The sequence below is a fragment of the Anolis carolinensis genome, chromosome 1 (genome assembly GCF_035594765.1).
Source record: "Anolis carolinensis isolate JA03-04 chromosome 1, rAnoCar3.1.pri, whole genome shotgun sequence".
Taxonomy (NCBI): domain Eukaryota; kingdom Metazoa; phylum Chordata; class Lepidosauria; order Squamata; family Dactyloidae; genus Anolis; species Anolis carolinensis.
This window is the reverse complement of record NC_085841.1, coordinates 5,074,063-5,101,714: the sequence shown is the minus strand read 5'-3', so window position 1 is coordinate 5,101,714 and position 27,652 is coordinate 5,074,063. Positions and strand designations below refer to the sequence as shown.

Below are 27,652 nucleotides of genomic sequence, written 5' to 3'. Positions count from 1 at the left end.
TACCTAGTCTCCCAGAGTCTCAGTCCAACATTTATTCCATTATACTATACCAGGTATCTTCTAAACTCTTATGAAAAACAGTATTTTGCAAAATGAGAAATTGATTTCTGACCGCTTCTAGTTTTTTTTATCTTTGTTCTTGGATGTATCCACATCGTAGGATTAATGTAATTTGATATCATGGCTGAATGCTATAGAGTCATAGGAGCTGTCATTTTGAAAGGTCTTTAGACTTCCCCTGCAAAAGTGTGCTGATACTTTACCAAACTACAAATCCCGGGATTCTGTAGCATTCAGCCAGGCAGTTAAACCAGTGTCAAAGTGCATTAATTTTACACAGTAAATATGCCCCTTGCTATCTCTGGAAATCTCAACAATGCCCAAATGGCAGTTGCTTACACTTGCTCTATATCGCAAATTTGAGGGTAGAAATAGGTATGACACAGGGAAGGCCACCCGAGGCTATGCTGCCAGACCCACCTCATCAACTCCTCCACTTTGTCGTCAACGTCCAGGTCCTCCTCAGAGGCCTCAAAGCTGTACGACCGTTGGGCCATGCTGTTTGCCAGCGGGTAGCGTGTGGGCGACATCTTCCCATTGAAGGCAGTCAATCGCTCACTACTCTCCCTCCCATTCTGATTGGTTGTGCAAGGCTGCGGGGAGGTGTCGTAGCTGTTGCTTGGCGAGGGGGACATCCCAGAGTGCTGGGTCTGCGTGGAAGCCGTGGCCGTGGAGGAAGACGCCGGGACGTTGTTAGTGCTGTTGCTGCAGGATCCTCCCCCACCCCCGTAGGTGGACCGCCGCCCAAACTTGTCGCTGTGCTCCTGGTCAAGCCGGTCGAAGGTCTCCAAGGCGTGGAGGATCTCGTGCCGCGTCATCCCAGTGCGCCGCAGGCGTTGAAGCAGGTCTATCTGCTCTATGGTGAATCTGGGCTCGTCAGTATAGTGAAACATGGTTTCCAGCAGACTAGGAGGAAGAGAAACAAAGGCATCAGATGAAATGAAAGATGACAGAACACGAAGATTAGATAGTTGACTTGACCATCATCTACTATTTCTATTTTACGTGTGGATTGCTAGACACAGGATAAAAGTTGATTCTGGTTGCTTACTGTTTAAAACAGGCCTAACTACAGTAATACAATAACCCATACATCATACCATAAACTCTGTAATGAGTAGGTATTAATATTGAAATACAGTAATTAAAAGCAAACAAAGTCAAATAAAGACAAACTTAGTGTACCATAGCTTTAGTGTATTATAAAAATTTCTTTTCCTATTTAAAGTATTATTTCTTTACTTTTTTTGCCAGTTGCTAAAGAAGTCCGACTGCTTAAGTTTCAGTTAACTGAGACTTGATTGTATATATATCCCATCTTCATCCTAATATGGAGGCTAAGGTTAGTTGCGGGAACATCTAGGAGTATTAGGAAAATCAAAAGTCATAGAAAATATTTTGACTGGTTAAGAGAAAACTCTATTGTTTGGTGCTTTTCTAGCAATAGAAAGACATGCAGCTACAAAAGGAGAAACAGGAGAATAAATATTTTCAGAGAATGAAAATACTTGAAAGCCCAATTAAGGGAAGTTCAAATATAAAAAAGAAAGAAGAGATTTTGAATTTTGAATATAGCAAACTTTTAAAAATGAGATCTTAATGTAGGAATTTATAGTGAACTCTGGACTTATAAACAGAATCACAAACTTATATACAGTATTGCAGTTGACCTGCTGAATCTATCGTTGGATAGTGAGTCAACACACAGGTACAAAACCCATTGATTCAATGGGGCTGTTCTACTTAAGATAAACAGCGCTGGATTCCCTACTTGTACAAAGTAAAGAACCAGTTGTCCACATGCTGCATTATCTGTAGTATAAACAAATCCATTGGGATAATGCCCAAAATCTACCAATTAAAAGACTGCATGATAAAAATGAGTGCAATATGTGGGACTTAATATCAAATTAGAAAAATGGGGAAAGATGTGTACGTTTGGACTAAAAGGGAATTTTATGTCAAAATCTAAAAGTAAACTTTGAAACTGTGATGTACCAATGGTATTTGCTCACCAAGAGATTGGCCAAAATGCACAGAAATATGAATAGGACATGCTGGAAGTGTGATAAAGAATTAGGAACTTTTTTAAATGGACCTGAACAAAAGCAAAACAGTTTTGAAATCAGATACAAAAAATCATTCCAAAAAAGTCATAATCCAATAAGAACAGGAACTATTTTGATTAGGATTACAAAATGAGCAAATCAATCAATATTGCAAAAACTCACAGCAACCCAACAATGCAAAAAAAATATTACAACACATGATTATTGCAGCGAGAATGGTATATGCTCAAAATTGGAAAAAGATAGGAATACCAACAATAAAAGACTGGATCTTAAATGTTTTCAAATTGGCAGATATGAACAAATGTGCCACGATGATGAGAGAAAACAACTTTAAGAAGGACTGGGATAAATTGTATAAAAAAGATAGAAAGGCACAATATTATGGACTGAAGGCTTTGAATCTGAACTGGATGGCCCTGTGGTCTCTTCCAATTCTATTAATACATTGAAAGCAAGAATATATTTCATCTGGAATATATCTAGATACAACAGATAGCTAGAGTTGTATGTATGAAAGAGAAAAAAGACAAACTGAACAAGTATTCATGGGATAAAATCCAAGTTTAGATTTTTACTAAGAAGAAAGGACCACCAAGCTCAGTAGAACTTAATCCCAATTAAGTGCATACATATATGACTGCAGCCTTAGAACCCTATACTAGCCCTGCTCAACAGCAGTGAAATTAGAAATGATGCACCCCAGATGTTCACAAAAATGTCAGTTACAAAATGATCACATAAATCACAAGCCATGGGCTCCGGCCAATGTGTGTGTGTGTGTGTGTGTGTGTGTGTGTGTGTGTGTATATATATAATATATATATATGCGCGTACGAGTCTAAGACATTCTTGAAATTACTGAAGAAGTTATGCGTTAACCTTTGGCACTGGACCAATGATTACGTTACTAGAGTTTATGAAAAGAGAAGAGCCTCAAGATATGGAATCGATTACTGCTTTGCTAATGACAACCAAAATGCAAGATGGCATGTATATGTAAACGGGAGGAAAATCTGGGAGTGGGGAAGATATGGGTTCATATGGCCCTAGTTAAATTAATAAACATTCCATGAGCAACAGAAAGAAGACTCAAGAATAAAACACTTTCAGAATATGGATAGTTTTCATTGCCTGCTCAGTACCATCAACACTACACTTGCAGGTTCAACTTGACAATTTGATTACTTGTGGATTTGACTTAATACCTGTAGGTTTTCCAAGGTGATCCTATGGTCAACGTCCAGCACAGAATCAGGTAAAAAACAGTAAGTTATTTAAATTCACATTTTTTCCTTTTTTTGTGCAGGCTAGAATGCCAAAACCATGGAGAAGGGTGACTTTTTAGGACTGTCATTTCCAGAATTCTGGGAGTGGTAGTCCCAAAAGAAGAACCATCTCCAAGAACAATGAAATCCAGGGACTCTTGAGTTCTAATTCGTAGGAAGAAACTGGCAAAAAGACTCTTACTTTATTCCTTACCAATGAACATAGCAAATGCACATGGTAGCCATAAGTCAACAAGTGACTTAAAGCCATTTGGCAAAAATATGGGATATAAATGAATAAATCAACTGATGATGGTGGTGATGATGATGACAACAAAAATAGTGGTAAATACACCAAATCTGAAATTTATAAGCTGTCCTAACCCATTGGTGGATAGTAGTTGCTGTATCATTCGAGTCCTGAAATAGCTCTGGCTTCTGGTTTACACTTTTAATTAGTTTCTAAGGTGTTGGCCTTATTTTGGGGATAGATTCAGCACCTTAAAGAGATTCCTAAAACCCAGAGCCAACAGCTGTTACTATCCCAGCCTTTCACTACTTTTCTGAGGTGGCAAAAAAAAAACCAGCCAGAAAATCACTCTGTGTAGACAAACCTCCCAAAAATCCCTAAAAACCAAGCTCTCTTTAGGGATTTGTGACCCTTCCCACTGTAAGAACCAACCCATCTGTGCTTCGCATTGTAAACCACATGTACATTTGCAGCGTAAAGGTGCCCTGTGTTTAACAGACCAATTTACAAGGCTGTTGAGCAGCCAAACATTGAAGAATAATGTTATGATCCTCCTCGTTAATTAAGGGACACGCACTCCCATTAGTGGTTTATCACTACACCAGGTCTGGGGACTGTATAATTCTCCATGCATCTTCTTTAATAGTGATATTTTCATATATTTCTCAGAGGTGGGGTGCCTGGCTTTCTTGTCCCCTTGGCTGGACTTGCCCCTCCTGTGAATGAGAGGAGGAAATACAATGTCTGCTTTTAAAATAAGGAGAAGAAAAGGGAATAAGCGCAGTTTAATATTTCAAATAATGTCACACTGAGGAAGGGGCCAAATTGGTTTTCTGCTTCTCCAGAGACTGGGACACGGAGGAATAGATTCAAGTTGCAGGAAAAGAAATTCCACCTAAACATTAGGAAGTCCTGATGGTCTGAGCTGCCCAGCAGTGGAACACAATGACTGGGAATGTGGTGGGATCTCCTTCCCTGGAGGTTTTAAAAACAGCAGCTGGATGGCCATCTGTTGAGAGTGCTTTGATTGGGTATTCCTGCATGATAGGAATTTGAACTGGATGACCCATGGGGTCAGTGCCTTCTACTTATGAGAACAGCTCTTATACTCAGGAAATTCTTCCTAATATTTAGGTGGAATCTCTTTTCCTAGAGTTTGAAACCATTGCTCCATATCTCAGTCTCTAGATCAGTGGTTCTTAACCTGTGGGTCCCAAGATATTTGGCCTTCAACTCCCAGAAATCCTAACAGCTGGTAAACTGGCTGGGATTCCTGTGAGTTGTAGGCCAAAACACCTGGGGACCCACAGGTTGAGAACCACTGCTTTAGATCAGCAGATAACAAGCTTTCTCATTCCTCAATATGACATCCTTTCAAATATTTAAACATCTCTAAACCTTTTTAACCACCTTTTCTCCAAGCTAAACCAACCCAGCTCCCTAAGCCACTCCTCATAGGGATTCATGGTTTCCAAACATTTGATCATTTCAGTCAGCATTCAGGAAAAGGATGTGCAATTGGGTGTCTGAAATCATGGAATCAGAAGCTATTTTGGGAGGAGTCAAAGAAGGGGGAAATGTACCTGATCCAAATAAAAACTTATATTAAACTGCCCAGTCTGTTACTAGCAAGTTAGGAATGTTTTCTTGTTTGAATATGTTAATCAAATATATTTTATATTCTATCAGTCATAGCAGCCTGATGACTTATTTGATGGTTGGGTGACTTCAAGCAAAAGTTTTAAACCTACGGTGACACTGTCACTGCTCTGAATAAGTTTGCCTCTATCTTCCCGAGGCTGAGACACTGTGACTTTCCCAAGGTCACACAATGGGTTTCATAGCAAAGCAAGAATTCGAACTTTGGTATTGTAGGCCAACATTCAAACCATTATACCACACTGTCTCCTACTAATTGTTTTACATTTGCCATTTATGAAGAGGTTGTATTTAAACACAAATAGAACAGTCGGTGCTGGAGTCAAATCTTTGGTGCACCAATTTCCGGGTTTTGGCTCAGGTGCTGGGCATCTTCTACCTTTACCACCTCACATTTCCCCTTCAATCTATGCACAGGAGCTTCTTTGTCTAATTGTTCAGCCCTGGCAACGTCCAAGCTAAAATTGCTCCAGTCACGAGGCAAAAAAAAGGCCCGCCCAGCTGCAACTCTGCTGCGTCTGTTTAGGAATGCAAAGCGGGACGCTCCAAATGCAGAAACCCGCCACGGACTTTCGATCAAAGTGATGACAGTTAATAAGAACAGCCCGAGACGTCTGAAAATAAATCCAGCATAATCAAATGCTCGCCGCCACACGACTTACACAAGCAAGGCAAGAATGGAATGGCAATACATTAATTCTTGCGAGTGTCCTCGAGTCCTTCAGCCGCCGAATGCGAGCAGGATTCCAAGTACTTGCACGAAACAATTACTCCAGACAGAGGCTCGGTTCAGACAGTGTTCCAAACCATGGTTTGCAGTAACTTGTGGGTTTAGAGTGCTAATCATCGGTGGAGCTTCATAAATGTATAACAGGGAAACCAGACTTCAGAGCTCCCAGCCTGGTTGACCTTCTCCTCTTATCCACAAAATACAACTAAGGGTAGCTTGTCTGCTTTGATTTTCCACCCAATGGCCAATTTTCTATGGTGGAATATTCTCCAAAGCAACAAATGGAGTTTTGGTCCTATCAATCTGGATATGAAAACAGCTAGTAGGGTCAACCTCAGACATGAAGCAAGCTATTAGGGTCAATGTCAGACATGAAACCAGCTTGTAAGGTCAATAACAGTCTTGAAACCAGCTGGTAGGATCAACATCAGACATGAAACTACCCAATGAAGTCAAACCATGATTTCTTTATTTGGTTGGATGACTAATTGCAAACCATAGCTAGCCAAATCAATTATCACACCATGTAATTAATACTCCTTAACCAAGTTTTAGTGGAGTCTCCAAGTGCAGTCTCCAAGCACTGGTTGAATACAACTCCTATGTTCTTTCAACATTGGCTGTTGGGGGCTTCAGTTCAAGAACTTCTAAGAGCTTCACAATTTCCATTCCTGGTGTCCTCTTAATTTAATCATTCTTCTCAAGTGGAAACATCTGCAATAAGAGGCTCCCCTCTCAAGAAAACCCTCATGACAACAGTTCAAGCACAAAGCATTTAATTTTTTTTCGACGGCTGGAATGTTCAGTCTCCCCTATTAAAATGACTCAACATTATGAATGCAGGTGCTTGCAAAAATTAGAAATGGCAAAAAATGAAGCATTTGTGTGGTTGTTGTTATTGTTGTTATTAGTTTTATTTATGCTCTGCCTTTTACCTGTTTTCCCACATGGAAGACTAATGCCTCTAAAACAGGGATAAAAACTGTGTCTATCTGTTGCTGTTGGATTGTAACTTCCATCATACCTGAAGATTGCCTGCACTCACTAGGGCTGGTGGGACTTACATTCCAACAACATCTTGATAACAACCACTACTTGCCGCTGTTTTAGGACAAAAAACCATCATCTAACAAGAAAACATGGCCATCTTTCCTGTTTCTATATATATCCCAATTCAACAAGACCAATAAAGTGTCTGTGATCAATCTAATCAGATTTCTTTAATCAGGCTGCAGCTGTAATTACCCATTTCAAATATACAAAATCAGAAAAATAAAATAAAAAATAGCTGCCACTCATTAGCAAAGACCAACATAATGTGATGGTAAGAACAGAAATATTCACTAAAATTCTACATAACCATAGAGAAACTATGACCCAAGGAACAAAAATGAACTATACAGATTAGGAACAAAAAGGATTGTCCTGCCACAATCTTCCCCTTTTTGAAAATCTATTTTAAGAAGGGAGGGTGACATTTTTATCCCAGGTTCAACTGGGAAACTTCTAAACGTTTCAAATCTCTGGTATGCCTTAGGACCCACGAAACCTGCCTAAAGGACCAATGCCCCCAATGTCCTAGCTAGCAAGCTCCAAAATACCCTCAGTGCAGGAGCATTTCACCATATTTTTACACATAGCCCAACAACTGAGGCCTTTTTTTTGAAACAGAAAGCTATTAGAAAACAATTTCTCAATGGAAAGATGTTCTCCTGAACCCAAGTTGGTCTGGAAGGGACACAAACATGGTTAAAAGCCCCCATGGCTCGAAGCACATGTTTAGTGGCATGGGGGCGGTGGGGCGGTAATGATGTTTTGTGGGGACTGTGGTGGGTATACAGATCTTCAAAATCTCCTGGATAGCTAATGCTGCCTTCCACAGTTTCCCATTCCTGTCCTAAAACAATTGTTCCCAATCTTGGGTGGCCATCTGTCAGATTGCTTTCATTGGGTGTTCCCATATGGTAGAATGGAGCTGGACTGAATGGCCCTTGAGATCTGTTCCAACTGTATGCTCATATGAAGTCTTACAGTTAAGAATTCCAAACCAAGGTTGGGAGCCATTGCTTTATAGACTTAGAGCAAAGGTGGGCAACTGAAAAGCATCCAGGGCCTCATTTTCTGTCCATCAGACCTTCTGACACTCACACAGACTACTCATAACAGCAATAGTCCAAAACAGCATCAAGAACAAGCAAAAGTTGCTAGAATTTAATTTCTGACTTTGGAAATTGTCCCTCATGATGGCTTCCAGGACGGGGCATCCTTTTGGCCTGAAGAGTGGTTCTGCAGAACAATCTAGAATGGTCATGAGCAGAAAAACCACTTTAAGAGCTTCAGTGTGCTACTACTGCTCTAAAAACATTTTTGAACTCTGGTTGGAACTAACAATAAAGCTTTACGAAAGAAATGCAGAGTCACTACTAGACTTTTGCAAAATTAGCAACTACCAAAGTGCCTTCATATGAAGTAGAACCGAAAGAGACTGTGAACCTCTTGTAACTGTTTAGCCAACATCATAATAGCAGCAGGAGACCCCCAGGTCAACAGTCTTCTGCCAATTTATAGGATTATGCATACTTAAGCTTTTGAATATGTATAGGGGGAAATGGCAGCTGGCATACTTACAGCACTGGAAAGGTTCTCAGCATACTTCACATGGGGAGAGGAAGTCAGAAAGCCTCTGAGAGGTCTTCACCATCAGTTATCATTCTGAAACAGAGAAGGGGAAGAAGAGTGAGGAAGACAAGCAATTTATTTTTAATAGCCTTTAATTATAAATCATTTACCATATCATTCCTTACAACTGGGAAACCACTGTGAGGCCAATATTCTTTCCTGGTCCTGTGTCTGAAGCTCACACCTAGGATTTTGGAAAGCTACCTTTTTGGATAACAGTTCCCAAAATCCCCAAGCAATGACTCTAAGAGTTGCAGAGTATGGTCCATTGCAATCCCTTCATCTTTGTTGATATTACTGTGCGCCTCCAAATGTTTCGTTTTTGCCTTATTGTGGCTCTAAAGTGATCTATCGCAAGGTTTTCTTGGCAAGATCTGTTCAGAGGGACGTTGCCTTTGCCTTCCTCTGGGGGTCCTTACAATGGAGGTAAGTCCCACTCAATTACACTGAGTAAGCATGCATATGAGTGTGCTATGGCTTGCCGTATTTGAACTAGCTGGTGATAAGAACATTAACTCTGGTTTCTTTAGATCTTGAAATGATGTTTTTAAACTCACACAATGGGAGCCATGCTCTACTTTCCCCTCTTCACAAGGAAGCATCCAGTCCAAAGGCCAATCACATCAAGAAAATAGTTAACCTCACACCAGGTGGTTGATTTAGTGTTTCTCTACTGAATGTGGAATAATCCCAATTTGTGGCTGTACATAAATAAGGGAAGTTGCTTGGAATCATCTCCCTTATTTTTTTAACATCTAAACCCATCTAGGGCCCTGTCTTCAGGGATATTTTGGGACAGGAAATAATTCCATTATATTCAACTGTGAACCTTATTGTGATGGCAAAGGTCTCAATTAGAGACAGTAATTGTGCAGCCCTCTAGATACTGTTGGACTGTCATGCTCAGCATTCTTCACCGTTGGCCAGAGCTACTGGGATATCCAACAATATATAGAAGGCCAGACACTTCTTACTCCCAGACTAAATCCAATGATTAATCCTTGCTAACTAGATCCATTAATCCAGTGGTTCCCAGCTTTTGGGCCTCCAGGTGTTTTGGATTTCGGCTCCCACAGTTCCTAACAGCTGGTAAGCTGGGATTTCTGGGAGTTGAAGTCCAAACATCTGGAGGCCCAAAGGTTGGGAACCACTGCATTACTCCAGTTGCCAAATGGTAAGACATACTTCAAGAGCCAGCGTGGTGCAATGATTTGAGTATTAGACTACAAACTCTAGAGTCCAGGGTTCAATTCCCGCTTGGTCATGTAAACCCATTAAGTGACCTTGGGAGAGTCAAACACTTTTAGCCCCAGAACTCCCATGATAAGGTCACTTTAGGTCGCCATAAGTCAAAAATGACTTCAAAAAACACAATAACAAAAGCAAAGCTCCTGTTACTTTGTATTGCCTGCTCTGATTGGATTTAGTAATTGGTCTTAAACACTTGTGTCCCACCACCACCAGGTCTCTTTCATCATTTCACATAGATCTTCCTTTCAGATACTCAATGAGAGTTTCAGTATACTGTTTTTAAAGTTCCATTTTCACCTCAACTATCCCTGCCAATTCATTTGTACACTTTCCCTTGAAAGTGTCACTTTCTAACATATGATCCTCTCCTGTCTGTTCCAAGGTTGTCACTGAACTGATGGGGATGTAATACTGAGTTCCAACCCACTATCTCAAAGTCCCTCATTATGACTGCTGGGATGACAAGTGGAGATGGGACACCAGCTGAGAAGTCCTGCTGGCAGCTTCAAGTTCAAATATGGTGCTGCCATTAAGATCTGATATGGAAAGGTGAGTTGGAGTTTTTTGAACCTACAATATTATCCAAGTTTAACAGCATAAAGGGACCAGGCCTGGAGGCCTTGAAAACTGGGAAAGCCTTCTAGTTTTGTTGTATGTCTTTCGGGCTGTGTGGCCATGTTCCAGAAGCATTCTTGCTTCTGGAACATGGCCACACAGCCCGAAAGACATACAACAACCCTGTGATTCTGGCCATGAAAGCCTTCGACAACACCCTCTAGTTTTGTCTCCAGCTTATGTATGTTGAAAACACGCGAAATTTCTGTGTTCTGGGTAATGCTAATTACTTTCCATCAAGAAAAATCATTCAAACCTTTGAAAAAAATACATAGCTTAGTTGCTGTGTACTACTAGTTTAGCATCTTTAATACAGAATTCCAAAATCTTATGCAGAATCTGTTGATGGTGCCTTGTTGGGCTGAGATAAGTGCGTTCTATGCTAGGGGAATTCAAAGATTACATCACGTTTCTTGATGCCCAAAGAAATAAAACATTTGATGCACCACAAAGTAATGAAATTAAACAGCAGTGTCTTGGTTTTTTTATTTCTAATCGGATTAATGCTTTCTGTACACAAGTCTATGCATTTTAAAAATTGCAAAAAACAGCAGCTTCAGAGGAAACATAGATGCAGATTGAGCACCCCTTATTTCGAAACTCTACATCGAAAATACTCCCAGATCCAAAATTATCCACTGGTGGTTGAGACAGTGATGTCTTTGCTTTCAATGTACACAATGTTTCATGCATAAAATGATTTAAAATATTGTATAAAATGACCTTCAGCATTGGTGGACACAAATCAATAATGACGTGTTTAGTCTTGGGTCAGACATCCATGGGGCTATGCATGTATATTCAAAAAATCTGAGTTGTAGTTTGGTGAGACACCAGCTTTATTTGATGGAAAAGGCTAAAGAGCTTGTAAATCTACAATTCCTGTGATTCCATAGCACTGAGTCATGATAGTTAAAGTGGTGTCAAACTGTATTAACTCTGGGTTGCTGTTTGTTTTCCGGGCTGTATGGCCATGTTCCAGAAGCATTCTCTGCTAACGTTTCACCCACATCTATGGCAGACATCCTCAGTGGTTTTGAGGTCTGTTGGAAACTAAACAAGGTCCAAGGTGGGAGAAAGAACTCTTGTCTACTTGAGGCAAGTGTGAATGTGCAACTGACCACCTTGATTACATTGAATGGTCTTTCAGCTTCAAAGCCTGGATACAGCTGAGGTGGTCCAGGAACTTGTTCAGTTCTTCCTCTCCATGGTTCCAAATGGTGAAGGTGTCATCCACATATCTGAACCATGCAGTGGGTTTTTCGTTGCTGTTTCCAGGGCTTGTTCCATGTAGATATTTGCTATGACCGGGCTGAGAGTGTTCCCCATGGCTACTCCATCTTTTTTTTCATAGAATTCATTGTCCGACTGGAAGTAACTAGTGGTGAGGCAATGGTGAAACAGGGCTGTGATGTGGGTGAAATAGAGAGAATGCTTCTGGAACATGGCTATACAGCCCGGAAAACTCATAGCAACCTAATGATTCTGGCCATGAAAGCCTTCGACAACACATTGTATTAACTCTACAGTGTGGATGTACCAATAGACCAATAGTACTCACAGAACAGCAGGAATACATGAGGGTGATTCGCAAGTGTTGAAAGTTATTCACTTTGAACTACACCTTCCAACATCCCAAGAGGTTTTTGAGGTTTGGGCCATGGGGATCCTGGAAGTTGTATTCTCCCCAAAAGGTTACACTTCCCAAGCACTAAACCAAATCAGTTGAATGTTTAGCCGAGGGTCTATTGTAAACCTATGACTTCAGAAGGACATGCGATGTGAAGGCAGCCCATGTGGATTTGGAGACAGATTCTCAAACCAAGGAAGTTCAAAAGCACCAGGCCTCCAAAGACTTCATTCAGCCCAGCCGGCCTTCCTAGCATTAACCAGCCAGAACGGCAAGTGCCATTAATCTCTATAACTAATGCAGAGGTTAAAGCTGACAAACCTTTGTCCTGTCTGCATTATTCATTAATGAAATTAACTTGTTAAGGGGCAGCAGTGAGCAGAAGGGAGGAGGTGAAGAGAAGAAAGGAAGAGGGGGGGAAAGGGACAAAGCATGGCCAATCTTGGGGTGGAACTTGGGAGGGGGGTGTTGTAAAATGAAAGAAAAGGAGAGCAATGTTGCATGTATATATATATTAGTATGAAAACCATGGCGGCAACTGCGGAGCGAAATCAACAATCCAATCCCAGGCTTTAAAAGCTGCTCTAAAAAGGCAGCTCAAATTTACAATGGATGAGCCTTTGCGGCAATCTGTTTTCCCGATATTAAAAATCTCATTTTCTCAGTGCCAAGGACAAGTGGAAGCGGGAGGCATTGGAGTATCAACTCGGCATTTGTCTCATTTGACATTAAATCATTCTCATTTTCAACTCGGATTTTCTAATATCTCCTCAGGAGCCACTTCAGTTTTCTTCATTCCTCTCTGGCTGCAATTAAGATGTTTGAGTACAGCTCGCCCTGCCTCCCCCAGCCGGCTCCATTTAGGAAGGAATTGTGTTTTTAAAAAGATCTGCCAGTAGAAAGAAAAGAAAAGAAAAGCCAATAGCAATAACAGGTGTAGGCTTCATCAGCTGAATTTCTGTCTGCTAGATAGATAACATTCCCCCTTATCCACAGTGTGGGAAGATAGATGCAGTCTGATCTTAAGACGACCAGAAAGATACATATTGTAATTGCTTTAAAAATAAATTAAAAATTAAATAGTTTGGATTTTGGATTGCGGAATATTTCTGCTTTGGGAATTCCAGATAAGGGGTGTTCATCCCTTAGGGGCAAACCATCAGCAAAGCAAGCATTAATTGTGGAGACCCCAGATAATTCATTATGACACACTTTTTAAACCTGGGGGAGCAAAAAGGGCCACATTATAATTATTTGGGCTTGACTACACACTCTAACTCATGAGCTGTATCTCTGCTGACATGTGTGGTAATCTCTAATATTAATAAAAAGCTCAGAATTTGTTCATTTTGCCATCCATTTCCAATTTCAGGGAATACTCTGCCCAGTGTGTCACCCTGGGCTAATTGTAAAGATCGGTTGTATTCAAATAGAGTAGCCTGTCCGAACATATCTCCCTCTATAATCCACCTCGGAGGTTAAGATCATCTGGGGAGGCCCTGCTCTTGGTCCCACCTCTTTTGCAGGTGCGATTGGTGGGGACAAGAGACAGGGCCTTCTTAGTGGTGGCCCGTCATCTATGCAACTCCCTCCCCAGTGAAAATTAGATCAGCCCCCTTTCCTGACCTTTAGGGAAAAAGCTCAAGACGTGGCTTTGGATTGTGTATTTTCAATTGATGTTTTATAATTGATGTTTAACTGTTGGATTTTAATTGCATTTGTTTATTTTATAGATATATATGTGTATGGTATCAAATTGCTGCATGTTGTAAGGCTGCCCTGAGTCCCCTTCGAGGTGAGAAGGGCTAAATGTAAATAAATAAATAGCATAATCCTGTGACAACTTTCTCCAAAATATACCTCCTAATTCAATGATGTAGGTTTTCCAGGGGGAAAATATCTGATCGAGGATGTTTGGCTAATGTGGAAAGTGTAGGAACTTCTCCTTATTCTTTCTATGTCTGAAACCAAACGTTCTTTTAAAGAAGTAATGTCCAGGAACACACCAGCTTCCTTAATAATAGACCACTGCCCCCAAATTTGGGTCATCCAGGTGCTTTGGACTTTACCACACAAAAGCCCCAGTGAGCTTGGCCATCAGTCAGGAATTCTGGGAAATGAAGTCCCAAACATCTGTAAGACCAAAGTTTGAAATCACTAATGTAGACCAATAAAGATGCCAACGCTGTATGTTAAAAATTGTGAGCAAACCATGAAGCCCTAAACTGACCCAGGAACAGAATGACTAGTTTGAGGATGTAAAGAAAGAATACTTAGGAGGAAAGATCTAACCTTCATTTCACAGACACCTTACAGTAAATCCCCAAAAGAGCACAATTATCCACCTCTAACAAAAGTCAGAAATCAAACAGAAATAGGATGGAAATCTCTTCCACCCCCCCCCCCCCCAAATAATCTATCTGTCATTATCCTATTTATAAGCTAGCACCGCACCCAAAACATATTGAAGAATTCTTCAAGATTTGGGTCCAAAGCTGCACAGTGCATTACAGAAGGAACAGGCTAATAAAAAAATAAAAAATAAAACCCAAAGATGGCAAGAGCACTTTGAAATGCATAATTTAGCAAGAGGACAGCCAGCCCGGATTCATAAAAAGGGAAGGTCATGGCTGACAAATCTGCTGAAATCCGGTTTTATTATACGACCAAATCGTTAGGTTAGACAAGAATGAAACAGCGGACATACGTTATCGGGGACTTTGGGAGGAAAGCATTTGATTTGGTGCCGCTCGGGCTGATTTACAAAGTCATAAAGTGTCGTGTGGGTGGGGAGGGAGAGGAGGAATAAATGGATTAAACACCAAGAGGCAGGACAAGAGCGGCGGAGAATAGAAAGGGACTGGAAATCAGCGATGGGGAGAGAGGGGAGAATAAAAAGGTCAAATTGTTTGGTCAATCAACTGTTATTTGTTTAACTTGCTAGAAATATAATATAATATCACACACACACACACATCTGTTTTGACACTGGCTGCACATAGAAAACAAAGTCCTGGGGCTCCCTATCAGAGGAAGGAAGGAAACGGTGGAAAGGAAGGAATGCAGTAAACTTAGAAACAATGTCTGTTTCCGGAAAACATGCTTATGAAACTAACATAGGACTAATCAGTGGATACAGAAAAAAGGTTTAAGGACCAAGCAGCATCTACATGGTATCTAGTGGAAGGAGCCACGTTGCTCTGAGGCCAGGAGAAAAATCCATCCTTTATCCACTGCATATCCCACTCCTTGTCTTCAAGGGCCAGTTCACATGAGATGTTTACATTTAAGTATGAATAATGTATTGTTAGGGTTGTTGTATGTTTTTCGGGCTGTATGGCCATGTTCCAGAAGTATTCTCTCCTGACGTTTTGCCCACATCTATAGCAGGCATCCTCAGAGGTGGTGAGATATGGAGAAAACTAAGCAAAGAGGTTAATATATATCTGTGGAAAGTCTTAGGTTTCTCCATACCTCACAACCTCTGAGGATGCCTGCTATAGATGTGGGCGAAATGTCAGGAGAGAATACTTCTGGAACATGGCCTTACAGCCCAAAAACATACAACAACCCTGTGATCCCAGCCATGAAAACCTTCGACAACACAATGTATTGTTAAACAATTCTTGCAAATACATGCATCTCTTTTTATCTGTCACACACAAAATAAGTAGAGCTGGTTTTGTGTTCCCAAAAAGTTAGAGCTCACACAGCGGCAAACTTGAGCTTACATGGGGTTGCATCTACACTAAAGAATTAATGCAGTTTGGCACCACTTTATCTACCATGGCTCAATACTACGGGATCATAAAACGTGTGTCGCATCTCAGGTTCGCTTCACCTTGCTATATACACCAAACTGGACACAGGATGAAGCCTTTTTAGTTTATTAGAAAATAGAAGATAAAAAGTTATTTAAAAGCAAAAGTAAAGTTCCAAAAGATTGTTGCAAAATAGTCTTAGAGAATAATTCCAGAAATCACAAGGACTAAACAAAGTCCCAATAGAGCATGACAAAGTCCCAAGAACATAGGCTGCAAGATAATCCAGGAAAAACGAGAGCTTGCTTCTTGGTAGAACGAACGTTGCTTTGACCAAGGTTTGTCTCCAAACACATTGCTTTAATACCCTTTGCAAAGCATGAAAGCATTTCTTTGGCCTCTAACCTCCCTCTTGCTTGTGATTCTCACACTCCTCCGAACCCTGAATTCCAAACAGTCAGCTCGATCTAAAGATTCCGTTTCATCAAGGTCAGCCTGCTCATTAGTTTGCTGAGACTCATTATCAGACTGAGAACTGTCCTCCTTTTCCAAGTCAATTTGCACCTGGCTAGTTTCAGTATCATCAACATCATTGCTTGCTGTGGGAAAATGAACTTGTTCCTCATCTTCTACAACAGGGACATTTTGAACCTGAATCCCATCATCCTCATCAGAGTCAATCTCAGGTTCCAGCAGATGAGTCACAACAACTTGTAATTTCGCAAAGTCTTCAGCCTTTTCTGCCAAAGAATATCCGTACCTTGTCAAACTACAAATTCCAGAATTTAGAACCAGCCAAGGATGTGAGTTTAGATATCCTTTGATGTATGTCGCACTTGATCATCCAGTTCATGTGTTCCTTTATTTCTACAAGGGGGTAAAATGAACCAAAGACATCTTATTGTGATCTTCACCCCCATAGTCCTAGCCTGCTTCTCCTAAACATGCCAGGATTCATAAGCTAACCATTGCTCTGTGGTGAATCCTAGTTTAAATTGAAGTAGCAAACTGGGATCCTAGTTGCAAGCTAAGTCTTTGCTGCTTTGAACAGCTGTTCACAGAAGAGAGAAGTAAACTGGAAGCCAATCAAGTGTATGCTCCTGCTCAGTGCTGTCTTCAGGTGTTTTGGATTTCAGTTCCCAGACTTCCTGATATTTGACCAAGACAACTGAGGTTTCTGGGTGTTGAAGAACAAAAACACCTGGAGGACAAGTGTCTGGGAATCACTACACTAGCTCATCTTCCACAGATATCCTGTTATATATCAGGGATGAAAAGGGGGCACTCCATGATTTGCATGAGACACCAAACCTCACAGCTAAATTAACCCTTGCTTTGCATGGCTGCCTGATCCTGTGAAGGTGGGCCTCCAAAAACACATAAAGAGTATCTCAACCATTGCTGCTTCTTTCAAAAGATGAAGGGGAAAAAATCATAGAGCTTCTGACAGTGTGAAGAGAGACTCTAAAATTAAAACTACTATATTAATTTTAATTATAGCTAGTCTTGTCGTCTTGTTCAGGGCAAAGGAATCACAAAACTTTGCACCCATGTTCTGTGCACAGCATAATTAATGCAATTTAACAAAAACATCACATTCCAATTTGCATAGTTCATTCTGATACGAAAAGGGTGAGTAAGGGGAGAAATAACTGAAGTGTACAAAATGAGGTGTGGTGCTGAAAAAGTAGACAGCAAGAATTTATCTTGCTCTCCTATAACACAGGGTCATTCTCTGAAGCTGAAGGTTGGAGACCTATTGTTTACTGATTGATTTATAGAATTTCCAAAGTGCTTTGTAACAGATTTTTGAATGGTGCACAATACATTAAAGCAACAAAATACACGAAAAATCAAAAATACAGATAATACAGCATACAAAAAAAACTATGGACTCTGCTACCACAATGTGTTGCAGAGATCACTTGCATTTGGATGCCGGCAACTCTGTTGAAAGAAGATTGGAAAAATCAATGGAGGATAAAGTTAGTGATGGATACAAGTCAGGGAGACTAAAGAGTCTCAATTTATGTTGCCCCAATTTACAACATGTCCAATTCAAATAAACAGTAGTCCAATCCACAACCTGCGACTCTTCCAGTGTGCCTATCCACAGCTGAGCAACAAGTAGAGAGTAAGGAGGGAGAGGTGAAAGAACAAGGAAGTAGAAGCAAGAGAGCGAGGCTGTTTTGAGTGTTAGCATGAAGTTTTGAGGATAAATGACTGAAATGGTTTTAGTTTCCCTGCCTAGAGCTGCATCTACACTGTAGAATCAATGTACTTTGACAACACCTTAACTGCCATGGCTTAAAGCTATGGGATCATAAAAGCTTTATTACTTGGGAAGGATAAAGGAGAAAGCAGAACAGGTGCTTCTTGTTCTCTCTACATCTGTTGCAGAAGACACAATAGGAGATGGGCCACCTCTCTCTCCTTTTCAGGATGTGCTTTCTCTACATGGGGAGCCAGCTGGAGAAGGCACACAGTGATGAGGAAGTGTAGTCTAACAATCCACTCCAGCAAAACCTCCATGACATCAACAGTTGCTACGTCTGAAGAGCATCTGCATATATCTCTTGCCTAGAAAAGATGCATTCCGATGTTTTGATTCTATGTCTAAAATTGGTGGCAGGTTGAGTAAAATCACTACCTTTGTGGCTACATCAGCTCTGTCAGAACAAGTCCTCCTGGTCTCCAATAATCTCCTATAGAACCGGCACCTCCTGTTTACATCAGTCTCAATTTACACTACAAGACAATTATGAAATGAGATCCAGTCAAATGTTAGGAGCCTCCTTGGACATGAAACCCACTGGATGATGAGCAAGTCAGAGGACAGCAATGGCAAACCTCTTCTGAATAAATTTTGCCTTGGTTTCTTCATCTAGACTGAAGTTTGGAATCGAAAAGGGGCTCTCAGGATAAGCGTTTGGCCAGAGAAATCATCAAGCTGGCTTCTCTTCACTGGGGAAAGACAAAGAAGAGAGACGGACCATTGAATCTACAAGCACACCTCAGGGTGCCTGCCTACAGTTCAACTTGAAATGAATTTACTCATTATTTGTATCTTCCCTTACTCCTGGCATTGGACCCAAGATGGCTACTTTCATGCCATGCTCACACACATCACTTTGCACTCCCCTAGCCCACAATGAAAAAGATGGCTACTTATTAGAGCAATGGTTATTTCAGATGCCGGCTGTCTGAATTCCTGACTGTTGGCCAAACCGGCTAGGGGTCCTCAGAGATAAAGTCTGGAAGACCAAAGTTTGGAGATCACCATGCTAGAGAATAAGAGATACTCTGCAGAGCTGAAGTGGGAAAAGTGTGGGCCATGTGATACTGTTTGTGGTCCCTAAACCCCTCCAATCCAGGCATATAATTTTTTTAAAATGGCCAATTTTCCAGATAAAAATTGTCCCCATTTCTTGAGCTTCCCTACACTCTCAAACCCCAGAAAACATATGAAAATTTAATGTTTATAGGCTAAATACAAAAACCAGACGTGATATGATGTCACTTCCAGGTGTTAAGCCAATTTACTTGCAGTGCGGTCTCCCTCTTCTCCTATTACTTTCTACTCTACCAAGAATTGTCATCTTTTCTCATGGAATCTCATGAGATGTTCACAGTATGATAGCCTTTATAAAGATAGATGATTTCAGCCATTGATTGCTCTTGAAAATCAGATCCTGAGCATGATTTCTTTTGACAGTATTTTAAACTAATCTTCTTGTCAATATCCATTGCACATCACTAATTTTGCATCAGAATAAACATGCCAAGAACAATGAAAGGGCAAAAGAAAAGTTGTTCTTTAGCTAATCTGCAACAGGCAATTTACTTAAAACACTCCCCTCTGCAAGTTTTATATATTCTTGATGAGACGCAACATCTTCTGCCAAGATAGACGACCTCTCAGGACAAGACATTCTCAAGCCACTGTTCCAACAGAAATGCACTCCAATTAAGATTTAAATTAAAAATGCAGAAAATCATGCACACTTACGCAGAATTTTCAAGGGGCCCAGTATAAATGTAACTGTTCCAAGCCCAGGAAAACATTAACAAAATATGTAACTAGTTAATGTTAAGGGTTAGTGGCCTTTAGCATTAACTTGAGTCAAGTTACAAGTTAACTATTTCTATGTTATTTGGTTAAAAGTTAAGAAGTGAGTCGTAACCTCTTAAGTTACCTCTTAACCGCCCTGAGTCCCCTGTTGGGTGAGAAGGGCGGGATATAAATATTGTAATAAATAAATAAATAAGTTAACTGGAGTAGAAGTCAAAGAACCTACTTATAAGAATCATTTGTCATTTTCCAATGTAACAAGTAGGTTGCTTCTCCAGAATCAAGTGGATACATACAAACTTATAGCAAAAGCACCCAAGATCCACATGGCACTTTGAAGAATAACAAGTCTTATGTGACATGGATTTGTGCACTTTCAGCCCACTATCAAATTGGGTCTTGAACAGGTTATACCAAATAATCCTCCTTAGACTTTCCTATGTCACAAGACTTATTTTTTTCTACAACGTGGCTACGACACCTTGCAATTCTCACAGTGGACCCAATGAATCAGTTGGGATTATCTATGGGTATGAGAACCAGTGCTGTGATTTGTGTGGTGGAGGCAACTTCTTTGGAGGCTTTTGAGCAGAGGCTGGATGGCCATCTGTCGGGGGTGCTTTGAATGTGATTGTCCTGCTTCTTGGCAGGGGGTTGGACTGGATGGCCCATGAGGTCTCTTCCAACTTTACAATTCAATGATTCTATGAATGTTGGAATAAGGACTCAAAGAGGCCAGGGTTCAAATGTTTTTCAGCCTTAGAAATCTACTCAGTGACTTTGTGTACGTCAAAAGCAATTCAGAAGTTCCTTGTTAAATGTGGAGCACTAAAAGAATGGGTCCAATGTCAGCTGGTTTCTTAATATGTCCTAGGTTTTAGTCACAATTTGAAAGAAGTTATCCAAGGGGCCAAACACTATCCTCAAAGCTCTGCACTTGGTTATTTCTTTTGAAGTGCAGGACAAAAACCAAAGTGGATTCAACATCCTTCAGATACAGGAGCGACAAGCCAGCACAGAGCATGGATCAGAAGAAACAGCCAGCACTGCCACCTACAACAACAGGCTTGTTTCCAGTCCAGTAGCATTAACACATGCAACATATTCGATCAAACAAGATTTTATTTCCTGTTTTTTGGAAGACACATTTTTGGTGTGATGGGAACCATTAAGACAAAGAAGCCATTTTGCTTGCATTAGCCAGAAATTGTCCATTTCCTCTAGCAGGTAAGACCCTGCCTATGTATTCAGAAGGGGAAAAAGTGTTAGAAAACTTGCTTTTTTTTTTTTTTTTTTGGACTAAAGGTCCCAGAATCCTGGAACCTGCACAACTGCCAGTCATAGTCTTCTGAGAGTTGTACTCCAAAGAAAGGATTCTATTTCATCTTCTGAGATGGAAAAGAATCCGGTTTTTCTGACAAACATCATGGAAATAAGTGGGAGTCGTATCTAACAGTTGTTTACCTCTGTGCAAGAGTAAACATGACTTCCAGTCAGAGCTACCGATAGAGCTATAAAATAGCACTAAGCTCTCCATTAGAGTGCTAATGCTTGTGCAGAATTTCCCTTGCCGATAGGCCAAGCCTCGGGTTTATACTTCCTCTCCAGTTCCCTCATGGAAAAGGAATGATAACCAGCTGTCCCTGGTGGCATCAAGGAAAGATTGGGATTAACGGCTCCTCAAATCAAATGCGGGCCGCCAAAAAACCAACAGGTACTCAACGCTAATTGCAGACTTTGTTGTGAATGCGGTTTATACAGTCAGCCTTTGGTATTTGCAACTTCTGCAACCATGGATTCGGCCAAGAATGGTTGGGGGGGGGGGGGGGGGGGACAAAATCAAAAAGGCAAACCTTGATTTTGCCATTTTGTATTAAGGCACATCATTTTACTAGCCATTGTATATAATCTGACCTGAGCATCTAGTGCAGCTCTGTGGTATGCTGGACTGGAAGTGAGGCAATGTAATTATATTCAATCATATCTGTGATTTCATGTAACTGTAATCTGGCTCGAAACATATCCTCCATGGACTAAAGGACCTTAATATGTTCCACAGCCGTTCTGCAGATCTTCCATACTGAGCTGGCAGGGTATAATTTTGAGAACGTATGTGCCAAACGGAGAGGGCAGCTAGTGGGTTCTTTAAAGACTAAAACTTGGAATGGATGCCAGTTGCCACTGTCAGACAGGATGCCTTTCGTACATGGATTTCAATTTCAAAAACTTCTTAAATTGGAGATTCTATTCTAAACATCTCGGCTCTTTCTCTCAGCATAGCACCTAAGCTTAAACTTTTTCATTCCCAAAATGATCAAGAATCAGACTAGATGAGTATTGCCAATGAGAGGACCCCAACAAAGAAAACAGCCAGAGGAGAGTCACGTTTAAATATTTGAAAGGATGCCATATTAAAGATGGAGCAGGCTTGCATTCTGCTGCTCCAGTAGAACTATGGATTCAAACTTCAGGAAAAGAAATTTCTAAACACAGTAAGAGGAACTTTCTGATAGTAAGATCTGTTAAGCAATGGACTATGCTGCTACCTGAGAGTCTGGTAATGTCTCCTTTTCTGGAGGTTTTTCAACAGATGCTGGATGGCCTTCTGTTGGGAGTGCTTTGACTGTCCTATATGGCAGAAGAGAGTTGGGGAGGATCGTCCTTTGAGTCTCTTCCAACTCTAGGATTCTATGAAACACTCCTTTGCACATGTCAGCTTATTTAGAAAATCATCTTAGAAACTCTAAGAAGCAGAACCATACAAAATTTGCTACGTTCAGCAAAGGACAAGAGGGATCTTCTCACCTCTGCAGGAGTCTACCGTATACCATGCAGCTGTGGACAAGTCTACATAGGGACCACCAAACACATCAGCATTGCCCAGACATGAATCAAGGAACATGAAAGGCACTGGAGACTAAGTCAACCAGAGAAGTCAGCCATAGCAGAGCACTTGATGAACCAACCTGGACACAGCATATTATTTGAGAACACAGAAATGCTGGACCACTCTAGCAACCACCATGTCAGACAACAGAGAAGCCACTGAAATCCACAAGCATGTGGACAATTTCAACAGAAAGGAGGAAACCATGAAAATGAACAAAATCTATACTAGTATTTAAAAACTCTAAAATCAGGACAGTAAATAAAGAACAACACTCAGAAAACAGGAATTCCAGGCATGAAAAAAATCAGGGCCAGCTAACACCTCCCAACAAAGGATTCCCCCAGGCAGGAAGCAGCCAGTCATTGAATGTTTGTCATTTATATGTATGTTAACTGCCCTGAGTCCCTCTGGGGAGAGAGGGAGGTCCATAAATAAAGTATTGTTGTTGTTGTTGTTGTTGTTGTTGTATGACACAGCAAACAAGATAGATATGCTGGATTTCATATCACAAAATCACAAGTTGAACACTTCCCAAGTGTCTAGAACTGTGTGATGTATTTTCGGATGATGCGTGCAGATCCCAGCAGGGTGGCCTTTTTGCAGTTGGCAGATCGTAATTTTGTCAATGTCTATTGTTTCCAAATTATTATTATTATTATTATTATTATTATTATTATTATTATTATTATTATTATTTGAAGCTGAAATGCCATTCAATGCTAATCAAGGTGGCCAATTGCAACATTCACACTTGCCTCAAACAGACAAGAGTTTTTTCTCCCTCCCTGGACATTCCATAGATATATAAACCCCCCTCGCCTAGTTTCCAACAGACCTCGCAACCCTGCGGATGCCTGCCATAGATGTGGGTGAAACATTAGGAGAGAATGCTTCTGGAACATGGCCATACAGCTTGGAAAACTCACAGCAGCCCACACAAAGTTTATTCCATCTTTCAACTAAGGTAAGGGTAAAGGTTTCCCCCTAACTCTGAGGGTTGGTGCTCACCCCAATTTCTAAGCCAAAAAGCCGGTGTTGTCCGTAGATGCCTCCAAGGTCATGTGGCCAGCATGACTGCGTGGAGTGCTGTTACCTTCCCACCGGAGCGATACCTCTTGATCTACTCACATTTGCATGCTTTCAAACTGTTACGATGGCAGAAGCTGAGGCTAACAGCAGGAGCTCACCCCACTCCCAGGATTGGAACCACCAACCTTTCAATCAGCATGTTCAGCAGCTCAGCGGTTTAACTTGCTGCATCACTGGGGGCTTATCTTTCAACTATAATACCCCAAATTCCCCAGACAACATGGCAAATTGCATGAATGTAGTCCAAAGGGAGAAAGTCCAAAGCATGATGACAACAGTTCCTGAATTTCAGTAGTGAATATTCTAGTGGTTGAGAACTTTGAGTAGCTCTCCAGAGAAGAGAGTAAACACAACCCACTTGTTAGTAGAGCTGCATAAAAGCCTTGTATAGGAGCCTCTCTTTAATTCTAGGTACTCCATGTCCTAAAGAGCCACTCATGGAGCCATTTTAATTGTGTAAATAATTAACCACTTTAATAGCATCTCTATAAGTCTTTTCTAACTTTGTTGTGTTACCTAGTTTAATCCCCAGAACAAAGAATCTTGTTCAGATTTTGAGTCTGTTTTCCATTATTTGCAGTTATCTGCCAAAATACCCTGTTTCATCTGGAACTAAAATGCAAAAGATTTGCATTCCTTATATCAGGTAGGTAGGTATCTGGTCCATGAAGATGACTTTGGTGAACAAAACAGTATCTTTGTACATGGAAGACTCACCTGAAAAACTATTCAGAACAACCTGACTAGTAATTCTTTTCATTCCATTTTCTGGCAGTCTACCTCCCCCCCCCCCCCCCCCCCCGCATCCCAAAATGACGCCTTTAAAATAAAAATTTTAAAAGGATGAAACCAACTGGATGTCTCTCTCATTACAATTTGATGAACTCTAATTGAGTCAGTATATTTTTACATTTAAAAACAGTGATTTAACAGCTATATTTAACCCTTAATTTGAGGAAGTGTTAAGTATTAAAAATCAAGACCCAATTTGAAATTAAAAACTCAATCAATTTTTATTCGCCCTGATTACCAGTCCCAATTTGCTCCAGTTTATCCCAATCCTGTAATTCTAAAAACATCAAGATATCCAAGAGGCTGTCAGTGACTGGTCCTAGACACCTGCAGCTGCCATTTCCAAATGTACATAAGCTATTATGTGCCCTCGATGATGTTTGCATACACTCACCATGCATTAGTATATACAGCACAACTCCCATATCCGTGGAGGTTATGTTCCCGAACTTAGTGTAGATACACAAAACCGTGGATAATAACAAACCCTACTGAAATGAAGGACTTCCACCCCAAATATACTATAGGACTCGAATCCCCATGGCCATAGAAGCCCAATGAGTTGAACTGGAGGACCTAGAAAATGCCTAGAGATGACATACTTCTTTAGACATGGATAAATGCAACAGTGGCCACAAGCCTTGTGAATACAGGAGTTGCACTGCTCAATGGAGAACCTCTTCATCTGTTGGCAGTAGATCAGTACACCTAGGTTTACACAAGCAAACATCTGTCTACAAGGGGAAGTAAAGATAGAAACTAAGAGCTCCAATACTCTGTAATGAGTTCTTACTTTATTTGGTCTGATCAGTTATTTCCTTCCCAATGGACTGACAGCCTACAATATGACTACACTTCCTCTCATGCTTCTACTTTCTGTGGGTATGGTCATAGACAGGTAGCATAGTCAGAAGATCCCCATCCTTTTCTATCAGACTTGTAAATTCCATATAAACCCTTTTTCTATATTCAAGGCAACCTCCAATACTGATTTCATGCCACCAATTTGCACACCAAGCGAACAAATTTAAATGTGCAACCTGAGCATTGTAGCAAGTGCTTATCTATATTGGATTGGATCCTCCTTGGATCTACAAAAGTTATCGCTGAGTTAACAAGATATGTCAGTGAGCCCAACCAAACAACTCTCCCCATTATTCTCTTGCTCAGAACCAAGTATTTAGGAACAAACTGCATTTCTTTTATTGATGGATTATGATCTCAAGATAGCGTACAGGCAATCCCCAAGTTATGAACAAGATAGGTTCTGTAGGTTTGTTCTTAAGTTGAATTTGCATGCAAGTCTGAACAGGTACATTTTTTAAGTGTAACTCCAGCCATATGTTGCTGTCTGTGCCCCTGTTCAGAAAATTTCACTTCACTTTCTGTCCCTCTGATCATTTTTGGATTTAAAAAAAAAATGGCGTTTTGGAAACAAGGATTGGTGACAAAGCTTCAGATTAGACACCTTTTCCCTGTGATAACTCTTTCAGGAGTGAATTTCCCTTCTTGGGGGTAGATTTCTTTCACTTCCTGTTGTCTCACAACCATTCTTACAAATATAAATCATTTTGCAATTCGTGGACTGTCTGTATATGATTCTCTACTTTCCACATTCTTCTAACCTTGAAGGAGAGATTGAAAGGACAGTATTGGCCTATGGTCACCCAGTTAGATGGACCAACACTCTGGAAGATCAGTTTTCAAATTCACACTTGGCAATGGAAACCCATTGAGTGCCTGTGCACTTATTGAGATTTCCAGACTGGATATGGCACATTGGGAGCATGTCTCTTAGCAATTTTGCTAATAGACAGACGCCAGCTGCAGAGATCATGAGTCCAGGACCAATGGAAAGTGTTCCACTGACAAAGAGAACTCAATGATTCCTGTAAGGAATCCCATTTCCAATGACATTCTGAAATTCAGTGCCATAAAAGGAAATGATGAAAATGAGAGGACCAAGAGAAGCAATCTCCCACAAACTCAGCCATAGAGAGTACGCAAGCATCACTACATAGTTACTTAAACTCTGAATAATGTTAAGATACATTAATAGGAATGTATCAGCTAATTATACCATTAACTCCTCGCTTTACGTGGTCATTGTAAGAACTAGCAAAAGTAGAGAACTGAGAGAACTGCATTTGCTATTTTGGCTGACAAAGTTAAAAAGAAATTTGCTTTACAAGTAGTATCATAACACAAGTCTTACTTATTCAGCAGTAAGTCTCTGTCTAAGAGCTGCAGGAGAAGATGGGAGGGAGGTTGTATTCAGGTCCTGCTGGTGGGCAACTAGTCTAAAAAGGCCTTTGCTCTGATCCAGCAGGTTCTTATAATAAACACATCTAGTTCTCTGTCAGATCTGTATCATCACTACATTTCTCTTGATGTTCAACCAAACCTATCCTTCTGTAACTAAAACCCATTAAGATCTGAATGTCACACATGGGACTTAAACCTGCTAGCCAAATGTTTTCTCATATGCAGGACTCCTTAGATGCACTGTTTGGCTTCATCAACATTATCCTCACTTTGTGAGCACATGACCAAGAAGAAGAATCTACATCTCTGAGCCTAATTTCCTTGCATGCCATTAGAACCATTAGCAACAATGATGTCCCAACTGCTTGATTAAAGGTTTTTTAAAACCCACACTTCCTGTTTCCTGCCCTCTATGTTATTAAGAACTAGCAGACTGACTTTCAACAGAGAAATGGGGATCTCTTCATGCTTTCCAAAGAGTGAGGAGTGTGTGCTGGGTCAAACACCCAATGGGTGGAATCATCCTTGGTGGCACAACATGTGAAATGGCAAATGCTCCTTCCCAGAGTAGG

General features: G+C 40.7%; 1 protein-coding gene across 12 annotated transcripts in view; it reads right to left on the bottom strand.

The window, feature by feature from the left end:
- hmbox1 (homeobox containing 1) overlaps positions 1–27,652 on the bottom strand; it is a 117,265-nt gene that overhangs the window by 53,215 nt on the left and 36,398 nt on the right. For 11 of the 12 annotated variants that reach the window (XR_507253.3, XM_062968814.1, XM_062968809.1 and 8 more), the window contains exons 2-3: positions 8,665–8,748; positions 481–966 (exon numbers count right to left, since the gene is read on the bottom strand). Coding sequence is in view for 11 of the 12 variants with exons in the window: in XM_062968814.1 (XP_062824884.1) it covers positions 481–966; positions 8,665–8,687 (509 nt within the window). In the remaining variant the exon portion in view is untranslated. Of the gene's footprint in view, positions 1–480; positions 967–8,664; positions 8,749–10,263; positions 10,324–27,652 lie in introns of those variants that run through there. The other variant, XM_062968811.1, reaches the window with a different exon arrangement.